Source organism: Ilyonectria robusta, assembly GCF_021365365.1.
Source record: "Ilyonectria robusta strain PMI_751 chromosome Unknown BGZ61scaffold_6, whole genome shotgun sequence".
Classification (NCBI taxonomy): Eukaryota; Fungi; Ascomycota; class Sordariomycetes; order Hypocreales; family Nectriaceae; genus Ilyonectria; species Ilyonectria robusta.
Genome location: NW_025764440.1, coordinates 613,480 through 632,390, shown reverse-complemented (window position 1 = coordinate 632,390; position 18,911 = coordinate 613,480). Strand labels below are relative to the sequence as shown.

At 50.2% G+C, this 18,911-nt stretch overlaps 7 protein-coding genes across 7 annotated transcripts; 4 read left to right on the top strand and 3 right to left on the bottom strand.

Annotated features, from left to right (window-relative positions):
- The first annotated feature begins 74 nt into the window (after positions 1–74).
- Positions 75–2,119, top strand: BGZ61DRAFT_447485 (fungal-specific transcription factor domain-containing protein). Its single transcript, XM_046245355.1, has 3 exons — positions 75–824; positions 884–1,318; positions 1,382–2,119. Exons 1-3 carry the CDS (start codon positions 144–146, stop codon positions 1,781–1,783), a joined length of 1,518 nt encoding a protein of 505 aa, XP_046106668.1. The 5' UTR covers positions 75–143; the 3' UTR covers positions 1,784–2,119.
- Positions 2,120–2,139: 20 nt separating this feature from the next.
- BGZ61DRAFT_447484 (amidohydrolase 3) lies at positions 2,140–4,205 on the top strand. Its single transcript, XM_046245354.1, has one exon. The coding sequence runs from the start codon at positions 2,489–2,491 to the stop codon at positions 4,136–4,138; it is 1,650 nt and encodes a 549-aa protein (XP_046106667.1). The 5' UTR covers positions 2,140–2,488; the 3' UTR covers positions 4,139–4,205.
- Positions 4,206–5,397: 1,192 nt separating this feature from the next.
- On the top strand, positions 5,398–7,253 carry BGZ61DRAFT_195510 (transmembrane amino acid transporter protein-domain-containing protein). Its single transcript, XM_046237845.1, has 2 exons — positions 5,398–6,907; positions 6,959–7,253. Exons 1-2 carry the CDS (start codon positions 5,537–5,539, stop codon positions 7,004–7,006), a joined length of 1,419 nt encoding a protein of 472 aa, XP_046106666.1. The 5' UTR covers positions 5,398–5,536; the 3' UTR covers positions 7,007–7,253.
- A 416-nt stretch (positions 7,254–7,669) lies between these two features.
- Positions 7,670–9,574, bottom strand: BGZ61DRAFT_447480 (glycosyl hydrolases family 43-domain-containing protein). Its single transcript, XM_046245353.1, has one exon. The coding sequence runs from the start codon at positions 9,454–9,456 to the stop codon at positions 7,843–7,845; it is 1,614 nt and encodes a 537-aa protein (XP_046106665.1). The 5' UTR covers positions 9,457–9,574; the 3' UTR covers positions 7,670–7,842.
- Positions 9,575–10,420: 846 nt separating this feature from the next.
- On the bottom strand, positions 10,421–11,551 carry BGZ61DRAFT_447479 (ketopantoate reductase PanE/ApbA C terminal-domain-containing protein; the record flags this gene model as incomplete). Its single annotated transcript, XM_046245352.1, has 1 exon — positions 10,421–11,551. A coding segment is annotated over one exon (1,009 nt), but the record flags the coding sequence as incomplete, so codon positions are not given.
- Positions 11,552–13,192: 1,641 nt separating this feature from the next.
- BGZ61DRAFT_416187 (RTA1 like protein-domain-containing protein) lies at positions 13,193–14,586 on the top strand. The gene is made up of 2 exons (XM_046243379.1): positions 13,193–13,638; positions 13,707–14,586. Exons 1-2 carry the CDS (start codon positions 13,479–13,481, stop codon positions 14,357–14,359), a joined length of 813 nt encoding a protein of 270 aa, XP_046106663.1. The 5' UTR covers positions 13,193–13,478; the 3' UTR covers positions 14,360–14,586.
- A 1,538-nt stretch (positions 14,587–16,124) lies between these two features.
- BGZ61DRAFT_475765 (bacterial alpha-L-rhamnosidase-domain-containing protein) lies at positions 16,125–18,705 on the bottom strand (the record flags this gene model as incomplete). Its single annotated transcript, XM_046248727.1, has 2 exons — positions 16,125–16,127; positions 16,324–18,705. 2 exons carry the CDS (start codon positions 18,703–18,705, stop codon positions 16,125–16,127), a joined length of 2,385 nt encoding a protein of 794 aa, XP_046106662.1.
- Positions 18,706–18,911: the final 206 nt, after the last annotated feature.

The window sequence follows — 18,911 nt, the reverse complement described above, 5'->3', positions numbered from 1 at the left end:
AACGCCAGGGGTCACGTGGAGACAATTGGAGAGTAGAGTTGGAATAGTGCAAAATCAAGACATCAGGAACACCATAAAGCCCGTCCCACTTGAGTCTTGACCGCCCCGCCCGTCATGACTTTGCTGTGCACTCGTCTCGAAATATGAAGCAACCAATGAACCGCAGTACCGAGGGCTGCTGGACCTGCAGGATCCGGCACCGAAAATGCGACGAATTGCGCCCCATCTGCAAAGAGTGCAGCGATCGCTTGATCAGCTGCCATGGGTACGGGCCGAAGCCCGGCTGGGTTGACGACCCTTCTCAGCTCGACGCTGAACTGACCCGAATCAAACGCGCCGTCAACGAAAACTTCCGCCGCAACAAGAGGCTGCGCAAAGGGCGTTCGTCGACGGCCAGGAAGCCGCCCGACGGCCACGAGGTTCTGGACTTTTCGGAACCCGTAGCATCAAGAGCCGTCTCGCCAAGTGTTGGCATGCCCTATCGAGAGTCGCATCTTCTGATTCATTATCTCGACTACATATTCCCTCTCCAGTTTCCATACTATGTTGATAATCCCGAGCTCGGAGGCCGAGGCTGGCTCTTCTGGCTGTTGATGAGAAATGGGCCGCTCAACCAAGCCATCCTCACACTCTCAGCCCTTCATCACCACGCACGATTTTCTAACAAGACCGGGACTACCGAGCGGGAGCTGATCGAGTATCACACTCGCGCGCTGCAGGGGCTTCGGGAGACTTTGCTCCAGTACCAGGTTGATGGGTTCGCGGCGAGCAATGAACGGTTGATTGACTTTCTGGGGTGCGGCTCTACGCTACTGAGTTTCGAGGTACGCCCGAGTTGATCTTGTACCCGATGCCTCTTTCCGGTAATGACTGACCATCACAGGTATTCCGAGGGGGAACGGCGAGCTGGCAGCCACACCTCAACGCGCTCAGCATGGTGGTGGACAGAATGGCCCCTTCTCCATCTCAAGTTCCCTCCGGACACCAGGGAGCATTCTTCAAGGCCGCTCCGAAGGAAGCCGACAGTGTGGAAAATGCTAAGGCGTTCATGGTGGCGACGCTACTATGGTTCGATCTTCTGGCGTGCACGTCGTGCGGCACATCTCCAAAGATCTCGTCCTACGAATTATGGCTCGACCGTAGTGGCATTGAAATTGGGCCCCTCATGGGCTGCTACAATTGGACTATGAAGGCTATTGGCGATATTGGGACGCTCAGCGCTCGAGTGGCGTCCGGGGACTCCGAGGTCCCAGCTGAGGCCTTGGACGTCAAGAAACGACTGGAGGCTGGGCTGAGCCAGCTTGACTCGGCAAGAGAGGTACGCATTCTTGACTCAAACTAGTGGCGAGGGAGGCCCTGCTAACTGCCGAATCTCAACTAGCCACCAATACCTAGAGCCCATGCTGTGTCGCGTGTCTTTGCGACAGCTGCGCTTGTGGAGCTCTATACTCTATACCCAGACCTCTGTATGCCGGATTTAGGGGTGGCAGAGGCTGTGGAAAGGGTCATGGCTTCCATCCGCGTTCTCCCAGAGAGGGTATCTCTTCGCGGTTTGACATGGCCCATCTGCATCGCAGGCTCGATGGCAAACCCAGACCAGCAACTGTTTTTCGAGGCGATGATGTCAAAGATTCTGAACCCGTCGGGACCGGGCTTCAGCAACTGCGACACGGTTTTCCGCATAATGAAGCACTGCTGGAATTACCGAAGGAACCATCCGGGCGAGCCGTGGAATTGGCGCGACGGCATGAAGGACATGGGTATTTGCGCTCTTCTGGTCTAGCGGGAGCACATCTTACGGTACAGCTCGTGTTTATTGTATTTGGATTGTTTGAAATATCATAGCGAGTTTTATCCAGGTTCCCCAGACCTTCATTCCCCCAGGTTTGCGCTCTATCCTCGTGTCCTTCAAAGAAGCAAGGAATGTCTGGGGTTCATGGGTGCGATACCAGATCTGTCGAGTCAGTGACGTCTGTTCAAGTCGACGCGAGGATGAAAACGCCACAAGGTGGGACGACACATGCAGGGCGTGGGGTAGGGCGGAAGCTATTCCATTTCGGACCAGTCCTGGGAAGGAAAGTCGAGGCGCTGCATGGAGCCGAGCTTGTTAGCCAATGTGAAAACCGCCTCGGACATGGACGACCCTGACACGGTAAGCGGGAGTCTTCCGGTCAATTGCAGTACCGGCGGTATGCGTTTGTTATCTCGCCACGAGAGGCTTTTAAGGTCAGCAGCTCCATGGCCAGAAGCTAGAGACCATCATATGGCTTCGAATGGCACTGCTGGGACGGTACGTAATGCACTAGTTGGCTTGCTTGGTATAGATAGAGGCGGTTGAGGGATAGAGCGCCCGTTAGGTAATTTTGGTGTGCGCCAGGAATTGTTCCCATTTGACGAAGCATAAAGTCTCGCTGCATCGTCTGGATGGACCTCTCGTGGCTTTGCCTTGCTATCCCCATCGGCGCCATTGTTCCAGTCCCTTCTCATCATGGCTTCAGCCGACTCTACTGTACCTCCCGTTTCAACAACTCTCTTCATAAATGGCCGCATTCTATCAAAGGCCGGGGTCGGTCTTGAGGGCCAGCCTACCTTTACCGACTCGCTTGTCGTGAGCGATGGTAAAATCGTCGCGCTGGGCTCTCGAGAAGACCTAGTCGCAAAGTACCAAAGGGATGGGGTTACTGTCCAAGACCTGGGCGGGAAGACGGTTCTCCCCAGCTTCATCGACGGCCACATGCATTTCCTGCTCCTGGGCCAATCGTTGAGGAAACTCAGCCTTGACCATTGCAAGTCTCTCGAAGACATCCTGTCGGCGCTTAGAGTGTTTGCCAAGGCGAATCCCGATGTTCCCCGCGTCCTGGCCAAGGGCTGGATGCTTTCCATGACCCCCGATGGCGTTGACGCGGCCATGTTGGACGAGATCGATTCTCGACCCATCTTCATCGACTCTAAAGACCTGCATGGGGCCTGGTGCAACTCAGCCGCGCTCGCTGAAATAGGCGTGGCCGATATGGCGGATCCGCCTGGAGGCAAGATCCAGCGCGACGCCAATGGCAAGCCGTCTGGTGTCCTAACCGAAGGCGCCGTCTTCACTATTATCTGGCCGCACTTGGCCAACGTTGCGTCTCAGCGGGAGCGGATGGATGCCATGATCGCCGCCACCGACGCATACAACGCTTCGGGATATACTGGCGTAGTGGAGATGGCCATGGACGAGGCTGCCTGGGAGGCGCTTCTAGCTCTTTATGATGAGAGACCAGACCTGCCGCTGCGTGTAGTTGCGTATTGGCTCATCAAGCCATCCGGCACCCACGCCGATCGACTCAGACAGTTGAACCGTGCAATTGAGCTGAACGCAAAGTATAATAAAGCAACGTCACCTGATCTTCGGATTGCCGGCATAAAGATCATGTGTGATGGCATCGTCGACGCGTGTACGGCATACCTCTCCGAGCCATACTCGACGGTTGACTCGCCTGCGCCGATCTGGTCTCGGGAAGATCTCGAGCCCATTGTGCAAGGGGCCTCGGATGCAGGGCTTCAAATCGCGCTACACGCCATTGGAGATGGAGCTGTGCGAATGGCTGTGGATGTTCTCGAGGCACACACTCAGCCAGGAGGTCGCCATCGCATTGAGCACCTCGAGCTTGTCGCCCCCGAGGAGGCGAGAAGACTTGGAGAATTGGGAATCACGGCCTCCGTCCAGCCCGTGCACGCAGACCCTGCGATCCTACGGGCCTGGCCGCGTCTGATCGGTGAGGATCGCTGCGGCCGCGCCTTTGCCTACCGCGACTTCGCCGACGCCGGCGCCCTGATGGCGCTCGGAAGCGACAGCCCAACCGCCCCATGGGACCCCTTGCATAATATCTACATTGCCACCACGCGGCGATCGGCGCGGGAGCCGGAGAGCCTGGAAATTGTGAATGAGCATTTCCGACTGGGCGTTTGCGAGGCCATTACCGCAGCAACAGCCGGTGCGGCGAAGAGTGTTTTTAACGAGGACCGGACGGGGAGTCTCGAGGTGGGAAAGTCGGCAGATATTGTGATAGTGGATATGAAATGGGACGCACAAACGCTGCTGAAGGCAAAGGTCAAAGAAACCTGGTTCAGAGGAAAGAAGGTCCGAAGTTCAGATTAATGAGCATACTCTTGCGTTTGAGTAGATTAGACGAATGTGTTGTTCAATGTCACAAAGTTTCACTCTACAATAGAGACGCAACATATTCAGTCATTTATAATAAGGCCGAGTACTAGAAAACTTTTCTTTCCGTCTTTAACATCATCTTCCCACCCCGTAATCATCATGCTCAATCTTGAGGGTGGGGAATTCAGAGATTTGCTGTATGAGTCGCCTCGCCTAATAGCACCCAAGCTATATCATGGTCATTGTAAGGTCATCCTCGGAGATGGTATTCGTTAGACTAATGCATGTGGGCGCGTCCCACGCCACGTCTTCGTGTTCGGTGGTAGTCGTCGAGATGCAAAACTTGAGTATTGGTAGGATACTAGAAGATTCACTTGTAGGTACGCCAATGAGGCTCTACTGTCGGAACACTTGACCTATGGGGGGTAGAATAAATGCTGAAAACCCGACATTCAGTTATGCTGCATAACTATCCTGTAAATTTGAGGGAGATTGAATGCACAAGAAGGCTAGTGGAAAGTACGTCTTTTGTGAAATTGAACCTGGCACCCGAAAGATTGGGCATCGTACAATAGGTTGGTATGGGGTTCACAGAGGGAATTCATGCTGAACCACTCGACATAAAACTGGCAGTGACGAGTTTTCGTTAGCGGTTCCATCACGGCCAGGTCGCGCGTGTATCCGGCGTCGGCTCGGCTTTCCTTCCCAGGACCGGGCGCCAAGCCAGATTTAGGCCGGAAACAGCTGATGGCACTCCGTATTGATCCCGTATTACCAATTGTATTCATCACGGCTTCCTTCGGGCCTCCGGGGCTCCACAATCCGATGCTCCGAGAACTCGGCCAGACCGGCCATTAGCCCAGGTTGATTCCCTCGACAAGGTAGCTATCAACGCCCCACGCACGGTACTGACTCAAGCATCGCGGGCAAGGGCAGCTTGCAGGGCCAACACTAGGTTCCCAGTCCATGCCTCAGAGATTATATCACATCCAGTGGCTGATGTTTTGTCTCGACATATGGCCGTGCCCTTTGTACCAAGGACAAGGTCAGTAAGCCATCTCCCCAGTCCCCAGGTTGGCGTGGAGGAGAACATCTGGAGATGTTTATCTCCCCACATCCGGGGTCGTGGTACCATGCTTCTATGACAAGTTCTTTGATGTCGTCGTGGTGGAGAAGCTGCTTTGCTAGACCAGCCTAGACTAGCCAGACTTGAGGAGACTCAACACTATTATATATATCCACGCCTTGCCCTACTTGCTTCTCTTGGATATCTTTACTGCAAAATACACATTGACCTTTCTGGGAAGTATCAGATCTTGAGGAGACACTTCCCAATCTCTTCTCGCCATCCACGACGGCTTTGTTATTGCCCTCCTCCTCTACGACTTGATCATGGACCACGGGGTCACCGAAAAGCGCGGCAACGACGCTGTAGGAAAAGACAATAGCGATGGAGATGTCATTGCACCCCATGTCTCAAACAGCGTTGTGTTCGGCGAGGTCCTAAACGAAAACGGTCGCTCCGATGTCGAAAAACAGAAAATCCAGCAAGGAGATGCCCACTTTCACCGCCTCGGATGGAAAAGACTCACCGTCGTCCTCATCGTGGAAGCCATCGCCCTTGGAAGCCTGGGCTTGCCTTCTGCGTTTGCGACGCTCGGCATGGTTGCGGGTGTCATTCTCTGTATCGGCATCGGCCTCATTGCAATCTACGCCTGCTACATCATCGGACAAGTCTCGCTGAAATACCCCGGAGTTGCTCACTATGCCGACATTGGGCGGCTTATGTGGGGTGGCTTTGGATACAACCTATTCAGCGTCATCTTCATCTCGCAGTTGACACTGGTTGTCGGATCGCACTGCCTCACTGGCACAATCGCCTTCAACAATATCACGCAAAGTGACGTTTGCTCTGTTGTCTTTGGGATTGTATCAGCTATCATCCTATTGCTCCTTGCCATACCACCTTCGTTTGCTGAGGTTGCTATTTTGGGCTACATTGATTGCGCTTCAATTGGCTTGGCCATCTTAATAACCATGATTGCAACTGGTATCCAAGGTGCCCAAGCCCCCGGCGGGTTGGCCGCTTCAACCTGGTCCGCCTGGCCAAAAGAGGACCTCAAGTTTTCTGAAGCTTTTATCGCGGTCAATAGCATTGTGTTTGCGTACGCATTTGCAAGCGCACAGCCATCATTTATGCAGGAAATGCATACGCCAAAGGACTACATCAAATCCACTTGGTCGGTTATGGTTATTCAAATCGTCGTTTATACTCTCACGGGAGCTATTATTTATGCTTTCGTGGGCCAAGAAGTCCAGTCACCTGCCTTATTATCCGCCGGACCCGTCGTTTCGAGGATTGTTTTTGGAATTGCTTTACCGGTTATCTTCATCTCGGGCTCGATTAACACCACGATCGTTTGCCGATATATCCATGGAAAGATCTACGAAGACTCTGTTGTCCGCTATGTCAACACTAAGAAGGGCTGGATTACATGGCTGGGACTGGTGACTATCATCACTTTCCTCGCCTGGATCATTGCCGAGGCTATCCCCATCTTTTCCGAGCTATTGTCGATCAGCGCCTCTCTCTTCGTGTCTGGTCTTTCTTTTTATTTTCCTCCCGTCATGTGGTTCCTCCTACTCAAGGAAGGCAAATGGTATGCCAAAGAAAACATACGAAGTGCTATTTATAATGGCATTGTTTTCCTCTTTGGAGTTGTTGTACTCGTGGCCGGGACATACGCTACTGTTGCGGAACTGGTAAGTTTTGAAGTTATCAAATGTCGGTATCTCGCTCTAACTGCTCTTCAGATCACCACATTCAAGTCAGGTTCCGTCGGCAAGCCATTTTCATGCTAGGCATTTGACTTCATGCTGGAGGATCCGTAACAAACTATCGCTTGGACCTTTTATTTCACTTCTTAAATACACTCTGTATAACCGAAATTTTGACGCGAAGTGGATTCGGGAAGACCCGTGAGTGAATTAAGCCGCGAAGCTGAGAAACGAGCCTCTGGAATGGCTTTCTCTCAAATCTTTACGGGCCTATGGGCTCCATTTCATTGAGAATTCCCGGTCCGCCTTTTTGACATGACCGTAGTAGTGGGGATTGGCGCGTTGCTAATTGTCTCGTTTTGCATTAGGTCTCATTGATCTTGAGAGGGCCTAACGCGTAGGGTTCTTTTGGGAATCCGTAGTAGCTTTTGCGCTGTCTTGCCAATTACCTAAAGAGTAGAGACCATTGAGGCGATAAAAACCCGGTCTGATGATGTGTGGTTGAGGTCCCACCAGCTGTTACCCCCCTCTGATGATCTAATCTATAGACCTCGATGCGAACGGTAGCTGCGAAAACCACATTAATGTCGAGCGATACTCCGCGATAGCGTGTTGCATGACAATCAGAACCCCACTCAACCGTTGGCGAAGACTTGGGTACATCGGATTGGCGCCCAGCAAGACTCCCTAGCAAATGACCCCATCCTTTTTCGTCAATGTGTCAATGTGTCAATTACAAGTGATCTGCTCCTGGTAATTTTTGTGATGCGTTATGCGTTGAGATTATTGAACTCGATGCACTATCCCTAAGTTCTCTTGTTTAAACAAATACCCAAGACCACCCCGTCCTATTGCAGTCAAAGCGCAAAGTACCTTGGCCTTGAACAATTCTCCATTGGTACCATCGACTTTGATCAAATCTAAATATCGTAACGGTCACTTTCATCCTGAACAGGTCGGTAAATGAAGTAGTCGAACTTGGCAGCCCTTGCGGTGCCATTTACATCCGAGCAAGCCATGCCGACAAAGGCGCCAGTAAAGCTGCCATCAGCCGCCTTGTGCCCACCGCATTCGTCAGAAAGGAGCGATGCATCAAGGACCGGCCCGATTTTCTCCAGTGTCTCGCCCTCTAGAGCGTAGAAAAACTGAAGAGCAGGCCCCCGAATAGTCAGCGCGAGTCTAACCTTTCCAGACTCGGGAAGCAGGATAGGCTCATCGAAGGGGGTTTTGAGGTCACCATCTGGAAAAGATGCTTCAGACTTCATAATAAAGAGATGGCGCTTTCCATCCGAATGAGCCGTTACCGTGAGATAAAAGAAATTGAATCGGCTGTAATAAGCGGTGAGACCAGCGAGCTCCCGCTCGTCCGTGGGAGAGAAGTCGATGGTAGTTTCAGCATCGTAGGAGAAATGGGTCTGACGACGAGCTACTAGTGCTTGCTCGAACCATGAGCCAATAGACTCGCGACCAAAGAGCGTGAGTACGTTGTCCCCGGTAGAAAAGATTCTCTCTGGCTCAGGCGTGCGAAGCCACTGGAAGTCCTTGTGGAGACCGTCCCCGAATGTATAGCGCTGCTCGGCCCAGTATACGCTTTCGTCTCGAGTTCCAGGAACATCAACGTAAAGAGAAGGAACAGGTCCGTTCTTAATGTACAGCCAGTCATCTTCAGCCCAATAAGCCTCCTGTATCGCCGTCTCGCGTCCAAGCACACTCCGACGATTCTGTGTAGTCGGGCGGCTTGTTAAATGCACGACGTACGTCTTCCCCTCCGGTGTCTCCACAATGTCGCCGTGTCCAGCACGTTGTAAGGCGGCGAAGGGGGCATCTCTGGCGCTCAGAATATGCTTCTGGGGGTGCAATTCATACGGGCCCCATATGTCGCGAGAGCGAGCGAGGGTACAAGAGTGCTGATAAGCGGTGCCGCCCTCAGCTGTCAAGAGGTAGTACCACCCGTTCCGCTTGTACAGGTGAGGCCCCTCGGTGATCTTCAGCTCCGTGCCTGTGAAAATGTTCTTCTTGGGGCCGAGAAGCTTTCCAGATTCGGGATTAAACTCTTGCAAAATAATGCCGACGAAGTGAGGGCGGTAGCGATGATCCCACAATTGGTTAACGAACCATTTTCGGCCATTGTCATCGTGGAATAGGGAAGGGTCGATTCCCGAAGAGTTGGCGTGAATAGGATCAGACCAGGGTCCCTCGATGGCAGGAGCACTAATGATGTAGTTGTATAAGTCTTTGAAGGATCCATCTTTCCGCTTAACGTCCGTGTAAACAAGCCAGAACTTGTCACCGTCATGAGTCAGACAAGGGGCCCAAATTCCACCGCTATCTGGGTCACCCCGCATGTCAAGTTGACTTTTACGAGTCAACGGGCGGGTGATGAGATCCCAGTTCGCCAGGTCTTTAGAGTGATGAATTTGAACGCCAGGGAACCACTCAAACGTTGACGTAGCGATGTAGTAATCATCGCCTACTCTGACAATAGAGGGGTCCGGGTTAAAGCCGGGAAGGATGGGATTGCGAACTGGCGGCATATTGTCTCAAGGATCGGCCAGAAGGGTGTGCAAAGGTTGTAAAGAGGCTGTATTGAAAGAGAAAGAATCGGGAGCAGGCAGAGAGAAAACCCTCTTGGATCTTCAGAGTATTATAATGTTGATCTCTGTGTGCGTATTTAGCCGGTCCTCCAGTCGTGCTTCGTCCCCATAAATAGTTTGTTGATCTTGCAGTGAAAATGACGCTAATGCTTCAGTGCCCAAGAGTGGCTCCACCGTCGCGGAGTGTCGCTCACTATCTATATTTATAAACTCATTGTTTCCGAGGCATTCTGTACGTGCTCCGCATGTACTGAAGGACATCCTATGATGTCATCCAGGTCAGGTTTACGGACACCATGGATTAGGATTAGAGCCTACGGATCCGGACCTTTAGATGCCGTCCCAGACGTACAAGCACACTCACGAATGAAACCCGTAGCTTCCGGCTATTGATGAGTTGGATACGGCAGCTACGAGGCTGCGGTTGCCGGAGGATGAGTGAGCGAATTGCAGCATATTGGTACATGGCGCAATATCTGTCCAGGTCCATCTCACGATGGGGGACTCATATACTCGTAATACAGCCAATTGTCTATTAATATAAAACTCAGACTCAATATCCGGTGCTTTTTATATTTGGTGGCCATTAGTAATTTATCTCTACCCAGTGCCGCGCTGTGGCGCCAATCTTTATTATCCTCGTCATTTCATCAACCATTTTTGCTGCCGCGACGTGCAAGTGGGTATCCTCTCGATGATGGCTGGGACGGCGTGATAGTAGTTCTGAAGTGGAATGATTGGGGAAGGGGGTATTAGGTTAATTAATAGGCTTGGTAAATGGCTAGAGGTACGTGCAGACATGGCGGGAGAGATAAATCCTGAATACATCTTGAACAGTTGTCACTTCGGCTGGGGTATTTTAGGTGATGTCCTCTGAATGGCTCGTGGCTTAGAAAAGGCAGCGCTCGTGATATGGCAGCTTGATGAACTTCTAGGGCATATCTGACCCACTAATACATTCCAAACATATTATTAAAAGTGTTTGGTAAACAGATAATCCTTCTTGCATTGGTTGTGAAAACTGATTCATCTGGCCACTTCACCCACTCCACCTTTGAAGCTCACGTTGAGCCCGTGAACGAGATAATATAGTGTGCATAGCATTGGTGTAGAAACGCCGTTTGCTCTAGCAATTTCGACCACATTGCCAATAATAGCATCATTCTCCATTTGTCGACCTGCAATAGCATCCTGCATCATACTTGGTGCTACCCCAGGCAATGGTCGGGACGTGAGAAGTCGTAACTGGGAATCCACCACGTCATCCGTGATATCTAGGTATCCAGCGGCTCTAGCAGTAGCAGCAATCTCCATCATCACGTCTTTCATGAAATCTATCGCTCCTTCGGCGCTCAGGAAAAATTGAGTGTCGGGGAGGCGGGAGAGTGCGCAGATGGGATTCTCAGATGCGTTGATGAGAACCTTCTTCCATCTCTCAATTTGAACGTCGTCGTGGTGCTCTGCTGCAGCTCCTCCCTCGGCCAGCATCTGGCTTAATTTCGTCGCAGTGTGTTTGTGCGAAGCTGATGCCTCTGCTGGAAAGGTCCCCAGTACTATTCTATCGAGTAGTTGGTGAGAGAAGACTGCTGGGGCAGTTTGAGCAAGAGCTGGATAGAGCACAGCGCTAATAATCGGATTCTCTGGGAAAGCTTTGTGGAAGGGCTTCTCAATGCCAATGCCATTCTGCATCAGGGCAATTGTAGTGTGTGGTGAGACTGCAGGATATATCGGATGCACCTCCCCCAAGGCCAGGGCCGTAGCCTTGGTTGTTACAAGGATGTAGTCAAAACCGTTTCCCTTGTGGTGCAGTGCCTCTTCAACAGAGCGGACAACGGTTGGTCTGACAACCAGGCCATTTCCCCAGGTAGTAGAATTAATGGTGAACCCATTTTGCTTGGCGACCGCGTAGTTGGACCGGCAAATTGCGACAATGTTTTCGCAAGGTACACTTTTTGACAGAAGATAGACACATGCCGCTCCAATGCTACCAGTGCCGTAGATCAAAACCTTCATCGCAGGTTCGCTTGTGGTCATGGTTGTTGATCTGAGAGTGCTAAATTGGGCAGAAGCAGGAGCGAAGTCATTCATCTGCTGCAGCAAATTAATGGTTTGCATTTAATATCATTCTTCCATTTTGCATGCGGCTTTTTCTTTCTGTTTGATGTGAGTCATTTTTAATATACTAAATGAAGCACACTTGAATCGGCGCCCTTCCGACCAGCTAAGCACGCCCTACGAACTCCCGCCCTATTCACGCCCTTCGGACCAGCTAGGCACGCCCTACGCATGAAACACGCCCTATTCACGTGGCGGTAAGAAAAATTTCTTTCCTTATCTTATGGCGCTGACAACAATTTACTTACAAATCCTTGCGTGTAGGGTTAGAATATGCTGTAATGTATTTAGATTGAGGAAGAGATTGTACACAAAGCGCTCAATTATGACAACTACTCTAAATCGAGTCTGCATAATCTTGTAGAAGATTCTCTACCTTGGATACATGTTCTATTTTCGATCCCGGAGGCGTTTGTCTCCTTCCTGCTTGTTTTTTCTTCGTGGTGATCGAAACAACTAATATAACGAGATTGCGTCCAAAATCATCGATAGCCTCGCCTTACCGATGGGATTGCAGTGGCCACTGTATTGACTTAGATCTGTCCTACTGCAGGAGAAATACCTTGCCGACGCTAGTGTTCGAATATTCAACTACAAGCGGATTCATAGCTTTGAACTTTATCTGATCTCAACTTTAAGCTGTACCTGAGGTCATTCATCAGGCCGAATCCTATCGACCTTGAGTATCTTGATTTACTCAAGGAAATTAACCCCAAAGTCATGGCCATTCTTGCCCACTACGCAATCACTCTTGGGCAGTGCAGTTCGCAATGGCGGTGTGCAGATTGGGAGGTGAGACTCGCATCGGCCATGTCGGCCCTTCTTCCGGATACTCATTCGCAAACAATTGCTTATCCACTAGAGAAATTGAATATTGATTCCATATGAGACTTCGAATCCTGGCCGCCAAAATCTTTACTTGCTTCGGCTGGGTCTAGGAGAGCTTGCATTGGCAACATCCTTCTCATATATCATACTTCTTATGTCCACCCAACGGTATAGTCTCTATAATAACGATTAAATCTGTTTTGGATCCTATTTCTCTGTTGTGTCTTCCATGTATGTTTAATATCGGCCCGTTTTTCAAGACAAGGAGACATGTTGGAATTTTAAACCCGAAGCTATACCTGACGATCATGCTGATGTACGAGATTTAAGACACAAGGTAGGGGGTGCGAAATACGAGATTTGATATACGGAATACTGGATACGAAATGCCGTTTGTCAGAGCACGGCGCATTGCTTTGCCGGCACAGTTCGAGAAGGTTACGAGGATTATATCCGACGACAGTCCCTAAAGACTAGGCTTCTGGACGCTGCACTTACACTGCTCTGAAAGGAAGAATAGAAAATACGAGTGGAGATGTGGGCGTAAAGATGTCTCGGACTGGGATGTCAAATACGGGTCCATGATGTATGTGGCTTCTACTACGCAATCTTAAGCTCTCCGGTTACTGTACTCCCTTTGAGACAGTGAGAAGGCTGTGCTTTGCTTGGCAATGCTCCCGCCACTTATTTAGTTCAAAAGGAACAGAATTTCATTTACTACCACTGGGATCTTCCAAATTTCTCTCGACAAGACATCCTCTCCTCACCGACGAATCGACTCTCTATCTTCCTATCTTGATCCTTACTCTACTTATATCGCTTCTACTTTCCACCTTCGAACTTGAATTTCTTTTGACAGCGACTTCTTCACTCTACATAAAATACCGACAACAAACATCTTTCTTGCCCTCTTGCGTCTCTTAACCACCACACTTCGAACAAGATCGAGGTTACCAAGTCCACCCATATTGGAGACAGCTCATCCGGCAACTCCTCTCTGGAACATTTGGCCAAGAACAATGTCCTCCCAAAGTGTCAACCCTTACGGTTATTACCTACCGTCTAAAGCGATAGCTATCACTGGAGCATTTGTATTTCTTTTGCTTAGCATTCTTCATGCGTGGAAGATATTTCAATTCAAAAAATGGTTCGGCTTCGCCAATGTGCTGGGTGGTCTGTGTAAGTCGTGCTGTCTACATTTCGACGTCTCCTGACTGAGCACTTGATTAATTTGCATATCTCTGTAGTTGAAGCAGTCGGTCTTGCTGCCCGCGCTTACTCCCGCGACAACTTAGAAAAGAAGACGCCCTTCGTCATTCAAGTCCTCCTCATCCTACTCGCGCCGATCCTCTTCGCTGCGGCAGTTTACATGTTCCTCGGCCGCCTCATCCGTGCATCCGGTCATGAAAAGCTCTCCATAATCAACGTTGGATGGTTGACGAAGATATTCGTCGTTGGAGATATATTCTGCTTTTTTATTCAAGCAGCGGGTGCGGGCAAGTTAATTAATGCGGAGACTTCTAGCTCTATTTCGACAGCGGAAAACATAATTCTTGGGGGCTTGGGGCTACAGATTCTGTTTTTCTGTTTCTTTGTCCTCTGCGCAGCTATTTTCCACATTCGAGTTTCGAAGCAGGTGGCCAAGTGTATTGACCCAGCATTACGCCTCATACCGATGCTTTGGTCTCTATACTTTTGCAGTCTCCTTATCACTGTTCGAAATATCTTTCGTCTCGCAGAGTATCGATCTGGGACGGGCGGGTATTTACAGACACATGAGTGGCCGATGTACGGCCTTGATGTCGCTCTCATGGCATTACTCATGGTTGTAAGCTTTTTCTGGTACTCCAAACCAAATACTTCAGAGCCTTCGGATCAATACTCTTTGACAAGGTTGTAAGGAAGCATCTGCAACCCAAAGTGTGATGGGAAGGTGATATTTTGGTCGGATTTGGCATGTCGAGTATGGATATTCGTGGAAAGTATTGATTAAGGTATGGAGGAGAGGGGTTAAGAAAAAGCAGAACAAGGGCTTTTTGTAGAATTTATCACTTTTCTCAACAAACATCGTCTTCTTGATGTAGTCTTTGCAGTTAACTCTGCCCAATTTTAAACAGTATTCTATAAGTCTCATACTACCAGGTGTTGGCTAAGAGGTCACTATAAGCCTGAATAGCACGAGCACCAGGGCAAGTCAACTATATTTTCACTCCTGGGAATATTAGCTGGCCAGATATATCCACTACTAGAAACTTGAAAAGTGTAAAATTTGCGCCAAACTTGCACACCTGACCGTAGCAACCTCCCCATTTCTAGGACAAGAAAGGGCTTTCTCGGCATTCCAAACTCTACACAAGGCGAGGTAGTCCATACTGATCTAATTCCCCGGTAACGAAAATAGTTTCTTAACAGGACCAGCCGGAAGCTGCCAACAGCAAATCGAAAGCGCTTTTAAAAGAAAGATAAGATGGTTGTGCGAGAGAAAAGTAAGCGGTCTTGAGATCTACGAGATCAGGCCGTTCGCAAGTATTTTAAATGATATATTTTATTTGATCCACCTCGACGGAATTTGCGGACCAAAACGAAAATGATTCGACGAAGTAGAGGAGAGTTTTTTCAAGTGAGTCTGGGCCTCCAAGTTGCGAAACTTGCACCGGTAAGTGTTTCGTGTCATGCGTGATGAGCACTTGAACAACTTTGACCTTTCCACCGTCAGTGTCTGTGACCTCTAATTCACCAAGAACGTGATCGATAGGGAGGTCGTAATTATATCTCTAATGTTCCGCCAAGTCTCAGTCTAGAACTTGGACCCCCTTCGGCCCGAAGCCCAGGATAAGCGATGGGTCTTGAGGATGCAATATCCATCTTTGCATGGCATCAACTCCTTTCTGCCTTGAGTGTGTCACTTCAAACAACGTCATGGAAATGACCTGAAGTGATGACGCGGCCTGCACCAGCAGGCAACTCGAGCTTGGGCTTACCGGGAGATGTAGTATAGGCCCATGGACAACATGCTGCATTTGAATCTCCCGTCTCATATCGAAATTTGGGTCGGAGGCGGAAATTGAATCTGCGGTAACCGATTTGATCATGAGTTTCTTGCTTGAATTGCAAAAGCAGAGATAACTTACATCATCGCTGCAACTCAGATTCTCGATACTTGGAAACCTTTTGGACGTGAAAACGTTGGCGAGCTTGCCACACTGCGTGTGGTGCAACGAGAAAAGGCAGAGGGATGTAGAAATAGGAGACAAAGTTGGATGGCAAATAATAACGTTGGGCAGTCTGGATGAATGATGTCTTTGTACTCTTGTAATTCACTGATAAGTATTCTGGAATGATTGACAGGTCGTACGTATTGTGTAGCAGTTACCTCGTTTAATTCTGAATATTTTGACCCAAGCTTGTAGCCTCCTTTACTGAATCATTTGAATCAGATGGTACTGAGAGTAATAGCCGCTCGTGTCATCTCCTTTGTTCAATTCTATTTTTCCTAATCTCTGGTGTCCCCGCTATTTCAGACGCATTGTTATTCCAGTCCCTATCAAGCTGATTTTCGGGTGGTTTGGTGGGTGTTCTGGTCTCCTGCCCGCTCCTGCCCGCTCCACTCACACATTACACTGAATGTACCTACTGACTCTACTGCTCGACCTATCTTACTTAAATCACTACAGCGCATTATACACTATATAATGGAATGAACAGGTTGGTTCCTACTAGTGAAATTCTCTATAAATACTACTTCAGTGTTTAAGCCTTGACTGTAAGGTCTAGTTTCTGCCCAGCCCATGCCAAGTTAATCTCATAACCTGGTAGCTGAATACATAAAGGAACTGGCTCAACTATATCCATGTCACCACTTACACACAATTTCACATCACCAGTGGTGAGGCACGTTGTCCAGGATATATGCACAATGCCTATGGGCCCTCCGTCAACCACGCTCAGCGGCACGCTGGCGTTGAAACTCGGGTACAGCCTCAACCTTGGTTTCACCCCGATGGCCTTCCAGCCCGGCGCCGCTGGGTGTACTCCTGCCACTTCGGCCGTGAACTCGTAGAGGGACACGCTGCCCCAGGCATGGCAGTCGGACCGCTGTGCGACGCTGTCTTCCACCCAGGTGGTCACACCCAAATCTAACTGGTCCAGCCATGGCTTCCAGAACGCATGAAAGTGCTTGTCATAAAGGTCGCCCCCGGCGAGACTGAGAGCGCGCATTGTGTAAAAGGACATGGAGATAGATTCCTGCACGAATTTACCAGCCCTCGTCCGCTCCATGCTCTTGCGCAGCAACTCCTGGGCCTCGGCGCCGCTTGAGGCTCCGCTCAACACTGCCCAGATCTGGCTGTGCTGGCTGTGCGTCACGATTGCACCGAGCGGCTGCTGTGCGGACAGGATGCTGTCGGTGAAGAACTCACCATCAAAACAGTGCTGTTGGAGAGCAGCGACCACTCGTGCAGCTCGCTCTTGATATTCGTCTGCGATGGCTGGTCTCCCCAGAGCGCTGACCATTTCGGCTGCAAGCTTCAAGGTGTAGGCGTATATCTCGTTGGTAAAGGTTGAGAATCCCGTACTTTCACAGATTGCCGGATAGCCATATGGCTTCCACTCTTGAGTCCAGTCTACGAAATTCCATACACCGCTCCCTGGCCCGAATTCAGTCTTTACCAGGCCCAATTTTGTCTCGATTCGAGACTCAAAGTATGCCAGGACGCCATCAACGACGACTAGAAATCGAGACAAGAATAGTTTGTCCCCAAAATAGACATAGTGGTCAGACAGCATACAGATCCAGTACAGGGAGAAGGTGGGGATGAATTGCTGGCGGTGTGTGGGCGCCCTGCTGGCGGTGAGGCTCATCCTCGGCTGGAAGGAGTTGTAGATTTGAATGATGGCCTGACGTGCCAAAAGATCATCGTGAGAGATACAGTAAGTGAACAGTGTAGAGCTTCGGGTGTCCATGGCGTACTGCAGCTGTTCATAGAATGGACAGTCCTCGTAGCAGTCGTGCATGCAGTTTATGAGGGTGCGGAGGCTAGTCGCCCACAGCTGATCGACAATTGCGCGGTCGCCATCAGTCTGTCCGAGCTCATCAGGAGCTGAGACGGAGGCTCGCACGTCCAGTGGATAATGCGCAGACTCCATCTCGAGGCCGCAAAATACCAGCTCGGTTGCTCCGGCGTATATCTCTACTTTGATGAACCGGAAAGTCCGGAAGTGGAACGGAACAAAGCGCTCCTCCATCTCTTCGTCGTAATATCCAGGGCCATTGAAGTCCGTTGTGCCCTGTAGATGGTACAAGTCATGGGGACCCATGAGCCTTTTCGTCATGTCGCGACGGTGAGCCTTTCGCCTCTCGCCTTTGTAGAGGTCCGGCTCGTCTTCGTAGCTTTCCGCGTATGTAAGCTTCACATACCCTCCCCCCTCGCTGGGACGCTTGAACAGTACCCGAATGAATGCTGTCATGTGGTGGGCTGCTTCGAGTTCGAACTGATGGTAGCACCCCGGAGCGAGACGCAATTCGCCAGGAGGCTTCGCATTTCCGTCGCCAGCGAGCAAAAGCTTGTTCCAGTGTTCCACTTGCACGTCGCTTTGAAGGTGATGTATTGCTGAGAATGTGGCCTTCTGGATACGATAGGTTGGTATTAGACGAGGCGACAGATGCCAAGGGGGCGAATTGCCGGTGGAATTTTTGAACTCGAGAACTTTAGCCGGTACCCATTCCAGCGAACGGCCGGTTTCTACTCTGCTGTGCACTTCATAGACGTGGAGAAAGCAATCCTCGGGCTCGTCGACGCGGAGCCGGCCAAACGGATCGATAGCTGTCTCCCAGAGGGGGCTGCTGCTGAGTAACTCAGACCAAGGACCAGGCGAGTCGGGGACCACGATCCTGAGCCCTCCAGTAGCCAGGCGCGGGAATGACGTGGCGAACTGGGTCGAGTAGAAGAAGCGAAGAATATGAACTCCAACACAATTGATCCCCTCGACTAAATACGGCGCAATATCGACTTCATCGTAGAACCAAAGATTGTGGTCCCCTTTGACCGGACCGAAAGAGACAAGCCGGCGATTGACGTAGAGTTTGTACTTTGTATCGGCAGTGATGTGGATTTTCAGAGACTTCGGGAGTTCGTGTGCGCCAAGGGAGAACTGTCTCTTAAAATGTACAAACAAGCCTGCGGTATTGGGTTCATGCTCGGGATATGATGGATGCCATATCCAGGTTCGATCGAAGGTCGCCGACATTGAGGTGGTTATGAATCGAGACACTGTAAGAACGCACGCTATTGGTGGTATCTCGAGGTATAAATGCCTGTCCGCTTCATAAAAAAAGAGAAAGAAGGCTTGTTTTACAATGGAGAGAGAGAGAGAGAGAGAGAGAGAGAAGTGGAAGCAGCTTGCTCAATCCATCCGTGTTGGGCTTGGCTGAACGGTACTTGTATCGTAGATTG